At 42.0% G+C, this 23,348-nt stretch overlaps 1 protein-coding gene across 1 annotated transcript; it reads left to right on the top strand.

Annotated features, from left to right (window-relative positions):
- Positions 1-6,754: 6,754 nt before the first annotated feature.
- On the top strand, positions 6,755-22,223 carry LOC139461958 (adenosine deaminase AGSA-like). Its single transcript, XM_071243447.1, has 9 exons — positions 6,755-7,142; positions 10,934-11,080; positions 12,373-12,439; positions 13,147-13,357; positions 15,998-16,125; positions 17,589-17,794; positions 18,732-18,889; positions 20,068-20,270; positions 21,423-22,223. The coding sequence occupies exons 1-9, from the start codon at positions 6,818-6,820 to the stop codon at positions 21,541-21,543; spliced, it is 1,566 nt and encodes a 521-aa protein (XP_071099548.1). The 5' UTR covers positions 6,755-6,817; the 3' UTR covers positions 21,544-22,223.
- The last annotated feature ends 1,125 nt before the right edge of the window (positions 22,224-23,348 follow it).

Below are 23,348 nucleotides of genomic sequence, written 5' to 3'. Positions count from 1 at the left end.
CTGGTTCCCAATGCCAGTTATGATTTATTGTTGGCTCGAGGTATGATACATTTGTTGTCGGCTGTGTTCTGTGTAGACTGTAAAAAATGTAATCAGCAAGATATTTGAATTTAGAACGTGAGATTCAAGTTTAACAGTATCAGGCCAATAATGAGGGCGTTGAACACTTGGACAATCACGTACAAATATCTTCAAGCAAGTCTTCAAACTGCATCGACCCGTTTTGCTGATTACATTTTGTAATGTTTATCAAATCATATAAATATCCAACATGTATCTTCAACGATGAATAATGCTATGGTAATCTTCCTTCATTGTAAGTATCACTTCCCTTGGTAAAAAGTTCCTTATATGTGCGATTTATTATCATTTGTTTACAACAAAATGGCTAAGGGTCAGCTGAGACGTGCCAAAAACTGTATTATGAAATTTCAATCATTTGTTAGATAAATAAAACATGAGAAAACATAATTTAATTAATTTTGCTTCCTGTATATGATACATGCTGAGACAGAGAGAACGCTGTGCCTCCAAAGTTAACTTAAAGTTATTTTCACTCTTGAAAACAACCATGTGGTAACCATTTTTAATGCAAACAATCAATGTCAATTATACAAATGTATCCCACCTACTCCGCAATATCAAACCGTGATGGGTCTCGCAAATTATAGGTACCGTATTCGACGTAATAAGCGCTCTGGGCGCTCTCAAAATTAGAAATAGGGGGCTCTTATTAAAATATTATTTTGGTGAAAAAAAAACCAGTTGAAAGATATATTTCGTGGTTTATGCTGACAGCCTGAAATGTTTATGTACGGCAGGTATATTTTGCAAGAATTTAATTGCCCATAATTAATGGTGCATATAACACAGGAGTGCGTATTATACGCGAATGCTTAAGTCTTGTTTACATTGATCAATCGGAAGGGGTGCTAATTTGGATTGTTCACTAACCAATATATTAGCAAATATCGCCGTGGGCGCTTATTAGAGCGTGGCGCTTATTACGTCGAATACGGTATTCATACTATATATAATAGTGGTATAGGAAAAATACGTACGAAAAACATAAACTACTAAAACAATTATTAGAAGGCTCTGTGCTGTAGTATAAAAAAATAGGTGTGCTTTAATTTCTTTTGTGTAGTATATTAATATTTTGTCTATCAAATGATATCTGTTCTATCAGTTTAATTCTGTATATATACTTTGCAGTTGTTTCCCCACATGGGTACAATGTGTGAAGCCCATTTCTTGTGTCCCCCGAAGTGCTATTGCTGGAATATTGCTAAAAGAGGCGTAAAATAATACTTACTCATTCAATACTCACTTAGCATTTATTTGCTAAAAATAAATTTATTATGATTTATCTTTTTACCTCAAACAATTTGAAAAAAACCCCACAAAATTTCGTCCAAATTGTTCAGTTATAGGAGGTGGCACAGGTGACCCAGTCGTCTGAGGCGCCGCAATTCGCTGTGCAGAGTTGCCTCCCTATGATCGTAGCTTAGACTGCTGGTTCTCCTCGGTCATGTTTATAGGTTATAACCGTGCTCGTGGGTTTCACTAAAACATCTGGAACCTGCACCACTTTGGGTTTTTCTCCCACATTACGCTGATACGCCGTGATATAATTGAAATACTGTCAAATGCGTCTTTCAACCAAACTGACTCACTCGATTATTTGAAAGTGTTGCGGAAAATGGACATGATGTAGATGTAAATATGAAGATGTGATTTTTACTATCATAATGTATGACTCCGTATTCTGCTACCAATATGATGGTCATAACCACAAGTGACTTCCCTACTTATTCCGTGCGTGATATTGTAATTGGCTGAATGCACAACTGAAAAGAGGAACCAGAATGGGAATAAACCTATTCTGTCCCATCTTTCAGTCATCCAAGTCTGTCTGAACTTCCATGATATGTCTGTCGTAGTTCCCACTGATAAACCCTAAAAGAAAAATACAATTAATTGAGTGTTTGATGGGAGAAAATGGTATGAGTTACATATTAAAACCATATTAAGGTCAGTATGTTAACTGAGATACTTTTGGCATGACACATGAAGACAGGTCCAATTCCTTTTTTGACTGGTTTTCAAAGCTCCATTAAAAATCCGTACTCAGAACGACATATTGCAGGTTCTGCATACGTCGCACCAAATCCCTGATCCTTGTCTCAAAGATTAACCATAATCATTAATATATTTCATATATTTAACACGTTCTATATATCCACAGACAGTATTTGAGACATTACCATGTCCCACACAACAAACTGTGGGGAAATCTTGATTCCTTGATCGTTAGGACATTTGTTCCTAATCGTGGTTGCCATAGCTATATTTACATCTCTATCTTCAGGTCGGGGCAATTTGTCAAAAATGAAAGCTAATATCATCTAAAATTCAGTGAGAAAACAAGTTGTGAAATGCTGGACTTCCTCAGTGAAAACATCTATAGTGAAGTTTGGGGATTAAACATGTACGCAAGAAGTAGTTATTGGCATTCCCGTGGACACCAATTATGCTCCTCTTCTTATAGATCGGCTTTTCATGCAGATTTACCCACCAGCAAGACTGTATGATAAGGATGGCGTCAACATTCCGATAGTCAACTTTCCCTGAATGTCGAGCAATGTTCCAACAGCTCCAACCTTTGGTGGTCCAGCTCCAGTTTACATTTCACTTTAACTTTTGAGATACATTCAAACATGCTCTTTCTTAAAAAACAAAGAGCGGCATACGACCGTTGTTGATCAGGGTTTGATGTTTTATAGCAGACATGTCGGCACTTGTTGCATCAGTGACCAAAATTAAGTCTGATGCAATTCCCTGTTTTGTAAAACATGTTCCCAGCTTTTCGCAAGTGAACAAATGACTAACCGTTTTGCGTGTTTCGAAGGTGTGGGTTGTATCCACACCTTTTCGCGATCAGCTGGTGTCATCATTATTTCAGGATGATTCCTAAACAATTGCTGATGATAAAGTCTGAATCGTACAATGGACTTTGCTTTAGCAGAGATTTCTGATGATTATGGAGAAGGTTTTGTGGCTTTTGTTTACATAGTCAAGACATATTAGTTTTCTCTTTCTATGCTCATGTGTTTGATGCTCTATCTTAAAACAAAACATTCAAAGAGCGGCATACGTTCAACCGTTTAGTAGTAGACATGTCGAAATGTGATGCTTGACGGTGGTTTCCTGTCAAAATGGGACGTCTGGCGGGTCTTCTGGCGACAATCCCTGCACACCTGAGGCGACGACGTACGGTTTGTGAAGGTATTCGTCGAAGTCCAGGGATGCTTCTTGCAGTCCCTGTTGCTGGCTGGAATTGATTTCGTAGGTGTGTTGTTCGAATACAGTTGTCTTGTCGATTATTGGTTACGCGTGGCCTGCCACTCCGAGGATGGTCTCTGACTGCATTCGTCTGTTGCCAACAATTGCCAGAAACACCAAATGGTGTTTCTGTGGACGTTAAAGGGGCACTGATCTAACGCCATTCCCCGGACTGGTTGTTGCCTTTGTTATTGTTTTTTCCCCCGTGAGTACCCGGATGATACGCAACGCAACTGAGCGTGACCAGAGACTGGGCTACCGTCTGCAAGGACTGCTAAATACACTTGGAGGCTGGAGGCAATATTTGTTTTACGCATTTTTGAATAAACACTGATTGGTTAACTGTGATCTATAAAGATTTCGACAAAGGGCGCATGTTAATTAATTTCTTCAGCCTAAACAAACAGACAAAAAGAACGGCGGAGCTCATCGGAAGTCGTCATTTGGAAATACCCCAGATGGTTATAGTTTAATACTAAAAAAAAGTATCCATGCAGTGAAAGCATTTTCGGTTTTCGGATTGCGTCGATAATACGATTACTACTCCCTTGTTGTCATCCACGTTTTCTCGTATAACCCTACACTTGTGTATTTGTCGTCATTCACTTGATGCTCAGTTAATGAATTTATTACAGGTACAATTAGTGGTAGCACCACTTAGATTACCTGACAAATGTTCTCATTTGGCATTTATTGTGTCTGGGGTAATTATTCAATCTAAATCCAGGTTTGAAGTGAGGTGAAATGTGCGTTATGTAATATGCACGTGGCAGCCCAGCAAGAGATGAATGATCAGTTGATTTACTTTTTTTGGTAAATCAACGGATCGTTCCTAGTCATCAAAGGATTAACAGAAAATACGTTGATTGATTAATCACTGTTATCTTGCACAGTGGATATGTCAAAAGTGAGTGTTTACATGTCTAGGTTTACTAAAACAAAGGGAATACACTCATATCATGGCGTGAAGTGCCGATGTAAAAACAACATACTTTGTTCAAAGGGTTAACTGATAATACGTTGATTGGTTGCTCATTGTTATCAAACTCAGTGGATTTTTTAGGAACCGTGGACGTAATGAAAATAGTTGTCACGTGGCCTTTCTCAGCCAACCCTTGAGACTTGACACCTATGTGAAACACCTGAAACAATCCAAGTGATCAGTTGAGAAACGAACACTGGTTATAATATCCCGAAACGATATATATCTTTTAGAATATTTGATAGTTACAGAAACACGTGACATCGAATAAGTTATTTTGTATAGCTGCAGATGAGTGGGATATTATTCCTTTGTGTGGATATTCACGGATACATTCCTCGAACAAGGAAGTTGTAATTATGGTATTTGCATTTTGTTTTCCTTCATTTGAACCGATTCGTTCTTGTTTCTCTACGTCTTGGTTGGGAAATTCTTCAATGCGCGATAGACGTTGTTTTCACAGGTCATTTCCTTTGTAAGCGTGTATAGATTACCGCCAATTTGTAAAATGTGATTCTCTCAGGCAATTTATAAAATGTGTAAAATGTAAAATGTCATTTTGACTAAAAAATCTGTCCAGATTGATTAAGACGATCGAAAGGGCCTACAAACATCACAACAGATTATTATGTAGGATTAGAAGCCAAACAACATAGAAATGTACTTTTCAACGTTACATTTTCAGTCTCTCGGTGATGATATTAAACATCAAAATGTTTGGAATTCGTTATCATAATAATACAGATGGAAATGTTGTTCAGTCACTTTGTAAAATAACTGAATATTTAGACGTTTAATAAATATGTTACACATTTTGACAGTAAAAAAATATACACACTATAAAAAAAAGCAATGCTCAGATGAAATATTTACTTTGTATTGCAAGTCAAACTAGTGTAAACGAAAATCGCAAAATTACCAAGCAAGTGACTTATCAAAACTTCGTCACCATTACCGATGCTACCCACAAAGATACCTACATTTCCTTATTATCTCGAAAACTGTATTTCATTTTGCTGATCAATGTGACCATACGCTCTTATTACTACCGGTATCCATAAAAGTGACTAATGCGCTTACGAATGGCGCAACAGAGGTCGCGAGCTAGTCTAGATTTCTGCTCTACATCCGGGTACTCACTGGGAAAAAACAATAACAAAGGCAACAACCAGTCCCGGGGAATTGCGTTAGATCAGTGCCCCTTTAAATTGTCTTGCAACATCACGTTGACTCAATCCTTTTTCAAGCATGCCAATGGCTCGCAGACACTCATTTTCGGACAGGCGTGGCATTTCGTAATGTTGAATAATTGCGTAATTTTTGTTTTTTTTCTGAGTGGTTGTTGTCAGCAGGATGCTAAACAATGCATATGGAATCCCGTTAACGCACATGTTTTTATACCCATACTTGGGTAGTGAAATGCATGGGGCTTGCATAAATGTAAACTTTTGCATGGAATGCATGCTTTTCTGTAGCAGTTGCGTTTTTGTGACTTGATTCCATACATGTACTACAATATTGAAAACCAAACTTTACTTGTTTGAAAAATACACTAAAATATTGGTGTCACAGGAACTTTTGTTGTTGAGTATATTTAGAATTTTACGAAAGCTCCCCCAAATAGATGACGTTCATACATTTACGTTTTATGTCTCTAAATCTAGAGCCAAATTTATGAATGTATTTATTCGTATTTCAATACTTTAATAAAACATGAGTAGGTATTTCTCTTGTTGCAATATCAAACAATTCCTAAATCACGACGGTATCAATGCCGAAAAACATATACATGTGTATGCTATCATTCTAGGAATCGTTCCCTTTAAACAACTTCGGAAACTACTTTTTTAAGTCGCAAATGCAAGGGATGGTGACCCGTCCCTGTGTGTAGGTAGGAAGAATCTACGGTTCAAGGTTTGACATTTGTAATGAAATAAGTTAATTGTCCGGTAGAGCACAACGCAAAAAGTATGTAATAAATAGGATATTCCATGTGTCTCCTGAAATCTTTCTCTCATCCTTCTCTCATCTCGTGAATGGGGAAAAGGAAACATGTTCACCCGTGTTAATATCTCCCTCCCCCCATGGTCGCATGGAACTCTGGGTAGGTGCTTATTAAGGGGAGTAAATATGTTTAAGTAAATATGCCTAATGTCATACTGTGTGTCATCCCGAATTTATAAACGTCGTGCTCTCGCTCGGGAAATGCAAAAATGCGGACACTCGTTTCGTAAAATCAGTATGACACACATATCCGTAATAATAAATCTCTATATATTACACTCACATGTGTGTCGTACTGATCTTACGATACGAGTGTCAGAAACGAAACACATGCTCATATTATAATCTCTACGTATTTTTCAGTGGAAGATTTGTTCGAAATCGTGTAATATTCCAGGTGATATAGCTCTGTGTAATCTTATCTCGGAGAGACAGGAGAGACAGGAGAGACCAAGACTGGCCACAGTGTTACCAGTTGCCCCTAAAATGACGTATTCGTGCTTCAAACCCTATTTTCCTCTTTTGCTGTTAAATGTGTTATTTCTGCACATTGACTGCATGTCGATATCGGCATATACTTCGGAAAGACAGCGCATCATGAAGAGTGAGGAGTCCGACATGTTTGGATCTTCCCTTGTCTTGAACAAACAGGAGGGCCTGATTAGTGATCTATTAATAAAAGCCAAGCGTGCGGAGATTGAAGATTCCCGGGTCAACGGAACCGTTTTCCCCCCAGCAATCAACTTCTTTGAATCGAAGAAACTTATAGACTCCAGCAAAGTCTTCCAGATTATCAAACGTATGCCAAAGGGTAGGTATTCTTTGTATTCCTGGTGCACGGTCACAAAATGTGTATTATCCAGTCTATATCCCACTTGAAATGGATTCATAAAGAAATAGATACATGTTCTTTTCATCACTTTTATAATGAATAGCTGAACCAAAAAAAAATCACAAACATGAAATTAACTGAGACACAATGATTAATTAATTTTTTTTTCCGTCCCAATGCACCCTATCCTGGGATGCATTGGGACACATACTTGAGTGGATTGGGACATTAACAAAGTCATGGCGAAAGAAATTTGGATAGATCTTGTCTGTATACAACTAGTTCTTTTTCAGGACGCTAACTTCACAAAGAAACAACTAGTAATTAAATGTCAGAATATAACTAATTCTTTGACCGAAAGATATCTGCAGATCAGCCCAATAAGCTCAGTTGGAAGGTCAAGGTAATAGGTCATTTAACCTACTAGAAAAATATTTTTCATTGATATTTCATGTGATACGTTCTTAAGCGATAAGTTCTAGAAACAAATCCAAAGCGAATGTGAAAGTAATTTTGAATTCATAATAATGATTACATGCTGGTAATTTAGAATCACATGTTTGGGGTGCATTGGAACATGTCCCAATGTACCCCGGTCTGGGTGTCCCAATGCGCCCTGACGCTACTCTTGCATCTTTTTGCCATTAGGCTGTATGGCATAACCATGTGACAAAATGACCTTCATCTCTTGGCAGAATACTTTTAGGAAATCACTGTTTTGAATAAAACTCATACATTAACATTAACTGAAAGATTAACAAAAGGGATCTGAATTTTACAATAAAGTGCAAAAGTTAGATTTAACTTACCAAACTTCTGTCAAAGGTGCTGCTTCCACCCCTACTACAATAAATGCCAGGATATATGATGTCACTTCCTTTTCCTCATGTTCAAGTCCTTTTTTTCAAGGTGCGCAGTCACACGTACTTGTCCTATATTTCAAGGTACACAGTCACACGTACTTGTCCTTTATTTCCAGGTACACAGTCACACGTACTTGTCCTTTTTTTCAAGGTGCGCAGTCACACGTACTTGTCCTATATTTCAAGGTACACACTCACACGCACTTGTCCTTTATTTCCAGGTACACAGTCACACGTACTAGTCCTTTTTTCAAGGTACACAGTCACACGTACTTGTCCTTTATTTCCAGGTACACAGTCACACGTACTTGTCCTTAATTTCAAGGTACACAGTCACACGTACTTGTCCTTTATTTCCAGGTACACAGTCACACGTACTAGTCCTTTATTTCAAGGTACACAGTCACACGTACTTGTCCTTAATTTCAAGGTACACAGTCACACGTACTTGTCCTATATTTCCAGGTACACAGTCACACGTACTAGTCCTTTAATTCCAGGTACACAGTCACACGTACTAGTCCTTTTTTTCAAGGTACACAGTCACACGTACTAGTCCTATATTTCAAGGTACACAGTCACACGTACTAGTCCTTTAATTCCAGGTACACTGTCACACGTACTTGTCCTATATTTCAAGGTACACAGTCACACCTACTTGTGCTTTATTTCCAGGTACACAGTCACACGTACTTGTCCTTTATTTCAAGGTACACAGTCACACGTACTTGTCCTTTATTTCAAGGTACACAGTCACACGTACTTGTCCTTTATTTCCAGGTACACAGTCACACGTACTTGTCCTTAATTTCCAGGTACACAGTCACACGTACTAGTCCTTTTTTTCAAGGTACAAGTCCTTTATTTCCAGGTACACAGTCACACGTACTTGTCCTTTATTTCCAGGTACACAGTCACACGTACTAGTCCTATATTTCAAGGTACACAGTCACACGTACTAGTCCTTTAATTCCAGGTACACTGTCACACGTACTTGTCCTATATTTCAAGGTACACAGTCACACGTACTAGTCCTTTATTTCAAGGTACACAGTCACACGTACTAGTCCTTTTTTTCGAGGTACACAGTCACACGTACTAGTCCTTTATTTCAAGGTACACTGTCACACGTACAAGTCCTTTATGGCCAGGTTACACTTACCTTCTTAAGTCGGCCGGGGCATGTCTTCATAAACATGTACCTGTGTTTGAATTACTACAGAATGCCACGTGCATGTCTACACGTGCATGTCCTTGCTTTACTGCATAATTCCCGCTGCATGTCTACACGTGCATGTCCTTACTATACTGCATAATTCCCGCTGCGTGTCTACACGTGCATGTCCTTGCTTTACTACATATTTTCAGGTGCATGTCTACACGTGCATGTCCTCGTTATACTGCATAATTCCCGGTGCATGTCTACACGTGCATGTCCTTGCTTTACTGCATAATTCCCGGTGCATGTCTACACGTGCATGTCCTTGCTTTACTGCATAATTCCCGGTGCATGTCTACACGTGCATGTCCTTGCTTTACTGCATAATTCCCGGTGCATGTCTACACGTGCATGTCCTTGCTTTACTGCATAATTCCCGGTGCATGTCTACACGTGCATGTCCTTGCTTTACTGCATATTTTCAGGTGCATGTCTACACGCACCCGTCTTAAATACAAAAATAATCTTTCCCATGTTACCTCAATCTCTTAGAAAAGCGATAGGTATATTTGCAGTTAAATATGACATGCGTCTGCTATAGTTAAACAACCTGCCATTAATTACGTTGCTGAATGATTATTAAAAATACTAGCCATGTCAAAATGAACTTTATTTTCTAATTTGTGTAGTTGCTATTGGAACCCATGTTGTTGTGGGGAGACCGTAGAATCTAGTCGATCTATGGTTAAATGATTATACGTGAATAGTATAAGTGAGTGACTGAATGCTGTTTTACGCCCTCTTTGCAACATGTGTATACCTACACCACGACGTCATGTATTTAATTAAGTCAACCGGTGATTGAAAGTATGAACATTGCGCAATGCCGCCGGAGGACGATGACACTCGAACATTGTCAGTTGTTTGTTTGTTTGTTATTTAACGCCGCACTCAGCAATATCCCAGCTGAATTCCCAGATTTCGGTACAGACTGCCCTGATATATGACTGTGAATATACCCGTCTGAGGTGTTGAACAACATGAATTCCCTCGCTCTTTAAGTTACTTTTTGTTAATGTTTAACTCCGCACTCAGAAATATTCCAGCTATGTGACGGTAGTCTGTAAATAGTCGAGTCTGGACGCAATTGGGATCTTCGCAATTGGGATACGTTGATATGCATCAACCAAATCAGCGAGCCTGATCATCCGACCCCGTTAGTCAAGTATGGACTACTAGAAGGGACATTGTCGCGTTGTCTCGCTTTGGTTAATTTTGACACTTTTTGCTTGTTTTTGGAAGGGCGACAATGCGACAATGTCCCTTCTAGTATTCCATAGTCAACCATTTCGACAAGCATGGATCGCTGAAGACCTACCTACCCCGGATCTTCTTCTTTTTATTTTGGTGGGTTTTGATGCAAGGTGAGGTGAAATGGGGTCGCGTCCAAGATTATTGCACTTATATAGCGACGTACATGCACGTGTGTGTGTGGCTGCTTGGCTCACTGAGATGCCATGCCCACTCAGACACAGTATACTGACTCCGAGCCGAACAATCCTTTTTTAGCCCCTTAATGCCGAGCGCCAGACAGGGTAACAACAAGTACCATCTTTTAACGTCTTTCGATATGACGCGGTAGGGGATCGAACCGCGGACCTTCCGCTCTCCGGGCGGACGCTCTACCACTAGACCACGGAGGAGGTCTTTGCTGCAAGACTTGCGTGACGAGTATCTATCTCCTCTAGGTGGCGCTCTACACACCCATGGGTCTGCCATCACAAGTCTGGATTGGCTGGTCAAGAACGTGACGTACAGAGCTAACTGCTACATGTGCCACGACAACCAGGGACACCTGCAGATGCACTTCTACGACACTCCACCTCAACCCTCATGTGAGACACATTTGTTTACATATACTACGCCGAGGTCGCTTTCTGAGGGAGATGATTTGAAATGGGGTTTAACGTCGCGTTCAAGATTATCGCACTTTTATAGCGACGTGCAAGTAAGCGTGCGCGCGTGCGTGCGTGCACGCGTGTGTGTGTGTGTGTGCGTTTGTGTGTTTGTGTGTGCGTGCGTGTGGTACGAAGGCTGGTCAAAGAGTTCTAAGCCTGACTAACTTTCAACTATGGGCCATACCAAAGTGAACTAGCCGATATGGTACATTGTTTGAGTAGTTTATTTGTATTTGGTCTGTTGAGGCCGTTTATATATAAGTGACACCCAGTTGAACGTGATAGGGGTCCAAATCATCATATAAAGGGGAAAGGACGAGTACCGAGCAGTCATCAAGTTTTTAACTTTGGAGAAAACAACTCCCCAAGAAATTCATGACCGCATGTCACAAGTGTAAAGGGATTAGTGCCCCAGCTATTCCACCGTTCAACTTTGGGCAGCTATGTTTAAGGCTGTGAGAATAAGTCTTGATGATGACCCTAGGTCTGGACTTCCCTCAACTTCCATCAATGATGTTTCAGTCAAGGAGATAAACAAAACTTGTCAGATAGACGTATACCATTGCATAACTTGAGGAAGACACAGATCTTAGCCATGGATACACTGAAACTATCATACATGAACATTTACAGATAAAGAAGATATATTGTCGTTGTTGACAATGCCTCTTCTCAACCTCTCGACTTGCAAAGGCTGCTGTGCGACAATGTGGGTTTGAAGAGCTTTCTCATCCTCTATACTCGCAAGACGTGGCACCAAGTGATTTCCACCTGTTTCTTAAACTGAAAGAAATCTTTTGCGGAAAGCTGTATGGCGACAACGATGACCTCAAAGCTGCCCTTAATGGGTTTTTCAGGCCTCGGAAAACGTCTTCCTGACTGGAATTGAAAAGCTTCACTATCGATATGATAAGTGTATTGAGAAGCAGGGATATCATGTTGAAAATTACGCATTATAGAGTACCTCACCGAGATTTTATGCCTCAGTTTGACATGGGTACCCCACTCGAACACAGTCGAGCAGTCCTTTATTTATCCCGTTAAGGGAGAGCGCCAGGCAGGGTAACAGCAAGTACCGTCTATCATATACTATTTCGTAAATGACCCCACAGCCTGATAACTGTATAGAGTGATATATATTGTGAATAATGTGTCACGGAATTATGTTTTAGATGGTGTTGTTTAGACTATATTCCGTTCATGTGTGGAAGTATCATTGTCTCCTGCAGATTGTCAGTGGGAGAGCGTGCAGCACGTGCGGGAGCGGTCAGGGAACGCTCAGTTGTTTGACCAGCAGTGAGTCATACTGAATACGTTTCTCCACAAAGGGTTGCTATAATTTAGATTAATCAAAAATATTATTTCAAAGGAAGCGTTTGGCCCGCTAAATTTGGGAAATGGGCCAAATAAGTTATGAAAGTGTCCATACTCCAGTACTAGACACATGCGTGGTTTGAACTTAAATGTGTCAAAACAATCTCATTATCTTTTACCCCGATACGATACGATATCTACGTGATCATCTGACGACACCAGAATGGGAGGTTAACTTTCTAATCGGCCAATCAAAGCCCAGGCTTATAAATTCTCGGTTCGATGAGACAAAGCCATCAGACCATCATATACGATTTCTAGAAAACGAACTAAAACATTCAGTTCCGAATGTAGATTATCACGGTCTCGCAATTATAAAGTTGTGGATATTTTATACATCCAGTCAATTCATCTGCACCCAAATAGAGGGTACCATCGTAGGAATATTTGTGTACTGCTTTTCTTTTCGTTTGTACAAAACCGAAATTTGGGAATCAAGGTGGCACACAAATGAATCCGAATTGTTTTAGAAAGCTGACTTTTGATTGGCCAAAGAACCCACGCGTCCTCCAATCAGTTGGAAGAATTCATAAGATTTTCACACAGAGAGATAATGTGTCAGAGCAAAAGATCTGATTTTAATGATACTGTTGTAAAGAAATATATCAAGTTCTATGCACCATTTTCAGACTTATAAAAAACATCAGCATCATCGTTGACGACCCACACTCCACCTACGTCACTGTTAACGATGTTTGGCGCAGGTTTGGCCTGTATTTTAAGATCGTCAATGGCTTGTATCGCTATACACCGATCTTCAAAGATTACTTACAGCAAGCACTGAGGGAGTTTGAAGAGGATAATGTACAGTACATTGAGATCAGAGCTACACTATCTCCGGTGAGTCTGCTTGGATATGTTTAAGCAGTAGCTCGGGACATAAATATCAGAGCTACATTTTCTCCAGTGAATCTGCTTGGATTTGTTTAAGCGGTAGCTCGGTACATAGAGATCAGAGCTACACTATCTCCGATGAGTCTGCTTGGATATGTTTAAGCAGTAGCTCGGTACATAGATATCAGAGCTACATTATCTCCAGTGAATCTGCTTGGATTTGTTTAAGCAGTAGCTCGGTACATAGAGATGAGAGCTACACTATCTCCGGTGAGTCTGCTTGGATATGTTTAAGCAGTAGCTCGGTACATACATATCAGAGCTACATTATCTCCAGTGAATCTGCTTGGATTTGTTTAAGCAGTAGCTCGGTACATAGAGATCAGAGCTACACTATCTCCGATGAGTCTGCGTGGATATAGCTTAAGCAGAATCTCGGCACATAGTTACCCGAGCTACACTATCTCCGGTGACTCTGCGTGGATATGGCTCGGTACATATATATCAGAGCTACACTATCTCCGGTCAATCTGCGTGGATATGGCTCGGTACATATATAACAGAGCTACACCATCTCCGGTGAGTCTGCCTGGATATAGCTTGGTACATATATATTAGAGCTACACTATCTCCGGTGAATCTGCATGGATATAGCTCGGTACATAGATATCAGAGCTACTAATTTATCTCCGGTGAGTCTGCGTGGATATAGCTTAAGCAGAATCTCGGTACACAGATATCAGCGCAACACTGTCTTCAGTGAGACTGCTTGGATATAGCTTAGGCAGAAGCTCGGTACATAGATATCCGAGCTAGACTATCTCCGGTGAGTCTGCATGGATATAGGTCGGTACATAGATATCAGAGCTACATTCTCTCCGGTGAGTCTGCGTGGATATAGGTCGGTACATAGATATCAGAGCTACATTCTCTCCGGTGAGTCTGCGTTGAGCTTGCTCGGTACATAGATATCAGAGCTACACTATCTCCGGCGAGTCTGCATCTAGCTAGCAGAAGCAGTAGGTCGGTACATAGATATCCGAGCTACATTATCTCCGGCGAGTCTGCATCTAGCTAGCAGAAGCAGTAGGTTGGTACATAGATACCCGAGCTACACTATCTCCGGTGAGTCTGCGTGGATATAACTTAAGCAGAATCTCGGTACACAGATATCAGCGCAACACTGTCTTCAGTGAGACTGCTTGGATATAGCTTAGGCAGAAGCTCGGTACATAGATATCCGAGCTAGACTATCTCCGGAGAGTCTGCATGATATAGGTCGGTACATAGATATCAGAGCTACATTCTCTCCGGTGAGTCTGCGTGGATATAGGTCGGTACATAGATATCAGAGCTACATTCTCTCCGGTGAGTCTGCGTTGAGCTTGCTCGGTACATAGATATCAGAGCTACACTATCTCCGGCGAGTCTGCATCTAGCTAGCAGAAGCAGTAGGTCGGTACATAGATATCCGAGCTACATTATCTCCGGCGAGTCTGCATCTAGCTAGCAGAAGCAGTAGGTTGGTACATAGATACCCGAGCTACACTATCTCCGGTGAGTCTGCGTGGATATAACTTAAGCAGAATCTCGGTACACAGATATCAGCGCAACACTGTCTTCAGTGAGACTGCTTGGATATAGCTTAGGCAGAAGCTCGGTACATAGATATCCGAGCTAGACTATCTCCGGAGAGTCTGCATGATATAGGTCGGTACATAGATATCAGAGCTACATTCTCTCCGGTGAGTCTGCGTGGATATAGGTCGGTACATAGATATCAGAGCTACATTCTCTCCGGTGAGTCTGCGTTGAGCTTGCTCGGTACATAGATATCAGAGCTACACTATCTCCGGCGAGTCTGCATCTAGCTAGCAGAAGCAGTAGGTCGGTACATAGATATCCGAGCTACATTATCTCCGGCGAGTCTGCATCTAGCTAGCAGAAGCAGTAGGTTGGTACATAGATACCCGAGCTACACTATCTCCGGTGAGTCTGCGTGGATATAACTTAAGCAGAATCTCGGTACACAGATATCAGCGCAACACTGTCTTCAGTGAGACTGCTTGGATATAGCTTAGGCAGAAGCTCGGTACATAGATATCCGAGCTAGACTATCTCCGGAGAGTCTGCATGATATAGGTCGGTACATAGATATCAGAGCTACATTCTCTCCGGTGAGTCTGCGTTGAGCTTGCTGGGTACATATATATTAGAGCTACACTATCTCCGGTGAGTCTGCGTGGAGCTAGCAGAAGCAGTAGGTCGGTACATAGATATCCGAGCTACACTATCTCCGGTGAGTCTGCGTTGAGCTTGCTCGGTACATATACATTAGAGCTACACTATCTCCGGTGAGTCTGCGTGGAGCTAACAGAAGCCAGGCCTTGTTTCCGCCCGCTAATGCCGAGCGTCAGGCTGGGAAACAAGTACCATCGTTTAACGTCTTTTAGTATGACGCGGCCGTGGGTTTAACCAGCGACCCTCTGCTCTCCGGGCAGACGCTCTATCCACATGACCACTGAGGCGGTGTATTCCCTGAAGGAGCACGACATGTTCGCCTTTTACATTCAACCAGATTACGTAGGTCTTCGTGTTGAACAACCCGCCTCTATAACCATATACGGCCATCTGTCTACCCTCCAGCTGTATGAGCTCGACGGGAGCAAGCATGACCAGGAACACAAGCTTCTGACGTACCGAGACACTGTCAACGACTACATGGCAGCGCATCCAGACTTCATAGGATGCAAGTTGATACAGAGCGGTATTAGGTAAGTCGAGTCAACTAGAATCATACAGAGTTAGTGTGTGTGTGTGTGTCTGTCTGTCTGTCTGTCTGTCTGTGTGTGTGTGTCTGTCTGTGTGCGTGCGTGTGTGTGTGTGCGTGTGTTGGGTAGGTGGGGTGGGGGTGTTTCTGGGATATTATCGCAAAAAATACATTGTCTCGAAAATGCTTAATAAAAGTAATTATGCTCCAGACTGTTGAAAAAGAATAGCCTGCCGCAAAGAATTACATTGTTGCAGGGTGTTTTCTCATACGCTCATAATTTTAAATAAAGAAATTTTTGTAGCTGCATCTGAAAAAAAAAATTGATCTCGATGCTAAACCCCAGACTCTCTCCAGAATATCAAATGGTTGGTCTCTCAATCTGAACAGTAGCAATCTATAGCAAAGTATTGCAATCCAAGCACAAACCGAAATAGTTTTCCATGTTTAACAAAATCCCAACTGTGAGTCAAACATGGTGTTGTGCCCCGAACTTCTTACACTCTTATTGAAAGTGAGTGTGGTTTTACGTCGCTTTAGCAATAGTCCTGCAATATTATGGCGGGGGACAGCAGACATTAGAAATCGAACGCCTTTGTGTGTTCTATGGTGACCGGGATGGCAGCATCATCCATTCCTATGCTACGACGTTGAAGTATGGTATTATGCCCGTGACGGTGTGTCGTATTTCCAGGAGTCACGAATCTTTTACTTGTAATATAGTTGCCTTTTAGGCGAGCTTGGGCCACAGTACACATCTTGTGAGGTGAGGTGAGGTGGGGTGGGGTGAGGTGAGGTGAGGTGAGGTGAGGTGAGGTGAGGTGAGGTGAGGTGAGGTGAGGTAAGGTGAAATAGGGTTTAACGTCGCGGCCAATATTATTACACTTATATAGCGACGTGCATGCACGTGTGTTTGTGTGGCTGCTTGTGCTAGTCCAGAATGATGCCGATTTATAGTGCTAGCCCACTGAGATACCATGCCGCAGTTTAACATGAAAACCCGACTCAGACACAGTATACTGACTTCGAGCCGACCAGTTCTTGTTTTAGCCCCTTCATGCCGAGCGCCAGACAGGGTAACAACAAGTGCCATCTTTTAACGTCTTTTGGTATGACGCGACGGGCGGACGCTCTACCATTAGGCCACGGAGGCGGTACAAATCTTTTGAAGCAGCAGACTATCTCGTGTACGGTGACACAGAGACAACATGTCCTCAGTCGTATTTAATGCTGCACAAACCAACTTATTTCCAGTTTTAAAAAAGATAACCCCCACCCCCACCCCCCACCCCCCCCCACACACCCGTCCCATAACTTTAAAAATGATATAATCAAGAAACCCAAACATTTAATTTTTAGACTAGACTATTTGACCTCCACGCCAAGTCGAATCTGTTTCGAGGATGTTTTTTCTCTTGCATTGACAATTTATATCTTTGTTTTTTACATATCAATGTTTTGTTTCAGATTTTTCAAAAGAGACGACATTCTGGATGATATAAAAAGTTACATAAAATATCAACAGAAATACTCGGACATTATCCGTGGCTTCGATCTGATTGGTCAGGAAGGTCCGGGGAAGCCACTGAGCTACTATCTGGATGACCTGCTGTATCCCTCCACACTGGACCCCCCTGTCTCTGTACCGTACTTCTTCCACGCGGGGGAAACAGGCAAGTGTCCCCAAGTACTCGTGGATGTCTATTGCTTGACACAATACACTCATGTTTGACCCAGTCTATTACTGCCTGACACAATCTACCGCTTGACACAATTTATCACTGCATGACACAATCTATTGCTTGACACAATCCACTCATGCTTGACACAGACATCTACTGCTGCCTGTCAAAATTGTCTATCACTATTGTCGATTGTCTGACTGAGAAGGTTGATCCAACTTTCTCTTCCTTAATTGAATCAGGTTTGTGTTTTAGTGTTGTCGCGTCCAAGACTATTGCACTTATACAGCGATGTGCATGCACATGTGCGTGCGTGCGTGCGTGTGTGCGTGTGTTTGTACTAGGCTGGACTTGCCGATGGTATAGTACTAGCCGAGATAACACGCCACTCATACACAGTTTACTGACTCCGAGCAGACCAGTCCTTGTTTTAGAAATTTAATCCCGAACGCCAGGGAAGGTAGCAACAAGCATTTTGGCTGGACGCGACCGGAGATCGAACCCCGGACCTACCGTCCCCCGGGGGATCACAGAAGCTGTCCTCCTGGTAAGGATAGAACTGAATTGGGGGTCGGGTTGCCAGGCTCTGTGACGTGTTGCAGCAGCCGGACTACGGCCGTCTGAGGTGCTGCACAACATGAATTCCCTCACTCCTTTAAGTTACTTTTTGTTTGTTTTGGGATGTTTAACGCCGCACGCAGCAATATTCCAGCTGGACCAGACAATCTAGTGATTGATATCATAAGCATCGATCTACGCAATTTGGATACGATGTCATGCATCAACCCAGTCAGTGAGCCTGACCACCCGATCTCGTTAGGCGCTTTTTGCGGCAAGTATGGGTTGCTGAAGACCTACTCTATCCGGATCTTCGCGGGTACTTTAAGTAATTTAAGTTAATGTATAATTCCTTCAACTGTCTAACCAGATTGGGAGGGTAGCCAAGTGGATCTGAATCTCGTGGACGCCGTCCTGCTCAACACGTCCCGCATTGGCCACGGCTTTGCTCTCTACAAACACCCTGAAGTGATGAAGATGATTAAAAAGAAAGACATAGCTATTGAGGTCAACCCGATATCGAACCAGGTGGGTGATGTGTGGAGTAATCTGCTGACTAATCTGGCGTGAGAGAGTGAATGAAGAGGTGGATGAGTGGATGAGTGGGCGGAGTGAGTGACCGCTTTTAACAGTATTTCAGTTATGTAATGTCACAGTGGGTCAGCTTGATATGGGAGGAAAGCTCTTAGACATTTACCACGTCGAACCCGGTTCTTCGGCGTGACGAGCGAACGCTTTAACCACTAGGCTACCATGGTATACTACTGAAAACCTAGAAACATAATCAGGGCGAATCTGGGATTCAAACCTGGATTTCCGGTACGCACAGTGTAAACTCCGCTAGGTGAATGTGCTGCGCCTTCGACGACTTGGCCACCGTGTCCCCAACGAATCCAGAAGCCTACCTAAGTAATCGATGAGAACACCCATGGACATGCAAAGACATTAACCACATCCAGGCTGAAACATCGGATTCAATAGGAAACGTCGTATCCTGACATTCTCGCGTTGGGAGGTGGGGTAGCCATGTGATTAAAGCGTTAACTCTTCACACCTAAGACCCGGGTTCGATATCCCCACATGGGTACAATGTATGAAGCCCGTGGTGATATTACTGGACTATTGCCCCAAACCGCGTAAAACCCAACTCACTCACTCACTCATTTGGGCGTTTGTTGTCCGATTTGCTTCGCGTACTGATACATTCTCAAACTACATCTTAAATGTGTGTTTTTAAATAATGGCAGTACGGGAAAACAATATTTAAATACTAGCAATATCCTGCTATGTAACATTTAATATCTTAAAAAAGGATGTGTTAAATATTCTCCTCAAATGCTAAAATCTATACAGAATTTTTGAATATTTGATATGATTGCTGACACTAAATACCTAGGGGATATTTGGTCTTTCCTGTCAAATAACGAATGTATCTTGAATGAATGAACTTGCCAACTTTATCGGGTTATGAGATGATATAAACATGTAACATGAAAGGATAAACAAACAAGTTCTGTTCGATGGTTCTGTCCTTGATCTTAATCTGAAAACCATGTCATTGAGGAAGGCTGAAGGTTGTTCCGAAAAGAAGTTTCATTTCACGAATGAAATATTTATTGTATATTTACAGATAAATGCCAATTCTATTCACCAAAATATAATAAAAAATCATAGATTGTTGTGATAATTATTTTTATTTGCACTAGGTTTTGAAATTGGTGGAAGATTTGCGCAACCATGGGGCGATAACTCTGTTTGCCAACGACTACCCGCTAGTTGTAAGTAGTGACGATCCTGCCGCTTGGGGCGCTCTTCCTCTGTCACATGACTTCTACATGACGTACATGGCGATGACGAGAGAGGATGCGGGTCTGGAGGTGCTGAAACAACTCGCCATCAACTCCATACAGTAAGACACGACGGATGAACGTGACCCTTTCGAAAATACAAACCACTCTGGGTACTCAGTAGTGAATAATGCGGAAACAGTAGTCGGTGATATATATCACGGGTTATCATGGGAAGCGATCCTCAGACCAACATGTTTATCATTACGTTTGACAAGAAGAGTTTCAGTTTTCAAACCCCGTTTTATGTATGGTATGGGGGCGGTCGGGTAGCCCATTGGTTAAAGCGTTCGCTCGTCACGCCGAAGACTCGGGTTTGATTCCCGACATGGGTACAATGTGTGAAGCCCATTTCTGGTGTCCCCCGCCGTGATATTGCTGGAATATTGCTAAAAGCGGCGTAAAACCATACTCACTCACTCACTATGTATGATATGCAACCAATGGGCCAATAATTCGCTACAGGTGGAAACCGTATGTTTTTGGTGTATCACTACTGGTACAGTTGCCAACGCTTTAAGTGTATTCTTGGTCATAAATATGTCTATATAAACACTCCAAGTCGAAAGTAGATAATACTTATGAATGCGTTCATATCGCATTGTGTACGCATGCCATCCGCCACGTCTACCCTGAGTGGGACGCCTGTGTCACACGAAGAAGACGCGTTCTGCCATCAGCACATCTTCCCGAGGCAAAGGAGTTGACTGACTGTAAAAGTCCAGTTTCCTCCCTTGCTGAACACGGCTGGAATTTCTGGGCTCGATCGTCCTGCCACCAGTGGCTATTACGAGTTATGTCCCTTCTATGTTCCTCCTATTGACCAATCAGATTCCACGTCTGATATCACTTGCATTTGCTTCAAACAAAATGGCGGCGCCTAATCAAGATCTATATGATAATAAAACGGGTCTTAATTCGCGACGTGCATCATATCACGTGAGCACCTTGATTAAAAACATGAAAAGATCTGGAACATATTTGTTGAAGCTAAGTGGAAATCTGCATTGAGCGCAAAATAAAAAATACATTATTATTATATTTGGGATAACGCTTTCTCAGTAAAGTACAGATTCTCGTACTTTTTGAGTCCATTCGGGAATCTGTACTTTACTGAGAAAGTGTTAACCAAATATAACATTTGTTACATTTGACCACTTTCGAAATATCATTGTGTTCATACATTATTATTATTATTATTATTATTATTTCAGATATAGCGCAATGACAAGTAGCGAGAAAATGGAAGCTATGAAGAAATGGGAGAGAAAATGGAACGAATTTATCATGGAAATACTGAGGCAGCACAGCCATGATGGACAGTTGATTGGTTAAGCCTGCTCATGCTCCACACGACGTTAAACTGATCCATACGTTCACCTGCGTCTTTATAATGGGAATTATGGTAATGGCTGTAAATATTAGTGTCCACGTCCACGGCCTTCCTCCGAAGTTAATATCCATTCCTTGTGCTTTTAACCGCTGTCATATAGCTGGAATATTGCTGAGTGCGGCGTTAAACAACAAACCAACCAACCAACCCTTGTGCTTATAACAGTAAATGTCGGTGAACCATAGTTGAGGACACATGCACCTGGATATTATAATGACATTTGAATGGCATACATTTCCAGACAAACGAAATTAACCCTCGCGCTACGTGGGAAAAGAAAGATTATAGATGAATTAAAACTATGTTGCATGGACGAGTAACTCTGTTATCAGGCCAAAATGTCAGTGAGTATAATGAATAACGTGCCAATTCCCCCATCATCACATCTATTACTTGTTCCTTTCTTACTTTCAAAATTCTCTTAGAGGATACGATTGACATTTTGTTAGGCCCATTTCACAATATTTCACAATGGGTTTTCTCATGCAACTCTCACTCATCACGCAAGTCTGCCTCTCAATACACATGGTTTCCACGGGTTCACATAGCAGAGTAGTGTCCCTTTGCGCATGCAATAAATTTACAGAAGCACTCATAAAATATCCCTATCTTGATCTTACAATAATTGTTTATTGAATGTGTTTCTTCCATGCTTGACACGGTGTCAACCATCTCCATGTTTGTGTGTTGCGTTACCGCATTCAGTAACAGTCCAGCTACATGATGGTCTCATTCAGTAACAGTCCACCTACATGACGGCCGCATTCAGTCACATTCCAGCTACATGACGGCCACATTCAGTAACAGTCCAGCTACATGACGGCCACATTCAGTAACAGTCCAGCTACATCACGGCCGCATTCAGTAACATTCCAGCTACATCACGGCAGGATTCAGTAACATTCCAGCTACATGACGGCCGCATTCAGTAACATTCCAGCTACATGACGGCCGCATTCAGTAACATTCCAGCTACATGACGGTCGCATTCAGTAACATTCCAGCTACATCACGGCAGGATTCAGTAACATTCCAGCTACATGACGGCCGCATTCAGTAACATTCCAGCTACATGACGGCGGAATTCAGTAACAGTCCAGCTACATGACGGCCGCATTCAGTAACAGTCCAGCTGCATGACGGCCGCATTCAGTAACATTCCAGCTACATGACGGCCGCATTCAGTAACATTCCAGCTACATGACGGCCGCATTCAGTAACATTCCAGCTACATGACGGCCGAATCCAGTAACATTCCAGCTACATGACGGCCGCATTCAGTAACATTCCAGCTACATGACGGCCGCATTCAGTAACAGTCCAGCTGCATGACGGCCGCATTCAGTAACAGTCCAGCTACATGACGGCCGCATTCAGTAACATTCCAGCTACATGACGGCCGCATTCAGTAACAGTCCAGCTACTCGACGGCCGCATTCAGTAACAGTCCAGCTACATGACGGCCGCATTCAGTAACAGTCCAGCTACATGACGGCCACATTCAGTAACATTCCAGCTACATGACGGCCACATTCAGTAACATTCCAGCTACATGAAGGCCACATTCAGTAACATTCCAGCTGCATGACGGCCGCATTCAGTAACAGTCCAGCTGCATGACGGCCGCATTCAGTAACATTCCAGCTACATGACGGCAGGATTCAGTAACATTCCAGCTACATGACGGCCGCATTCAGTAACATTCTAGCTGCATGACGGCCACATTCAGTAACATTCTAGCTGCATG

Source organism: Haliotis cracherodii, unplaced genomic scaffold (genome assembly GCF_022045235.1).
Source record: "Haliotis cracherodii isolate W230 unplaced genomic scaffold, xgHalCrac1.p SCAF_15, whole genome shotgun sequence".
In the NCBI taxonomy this organism is placed as follows: domain Eukaryota; kingdom Metazoa; phylum Mollusca; class Gastropoda; order Lepetellida; family Haliotidae; genus Haliotis; species Haliotis cracherodii.
Note: the sequence above shows the minus strand (reverse complement) of the source record. Positions and strands in the feature narration are given on the sequence as shown.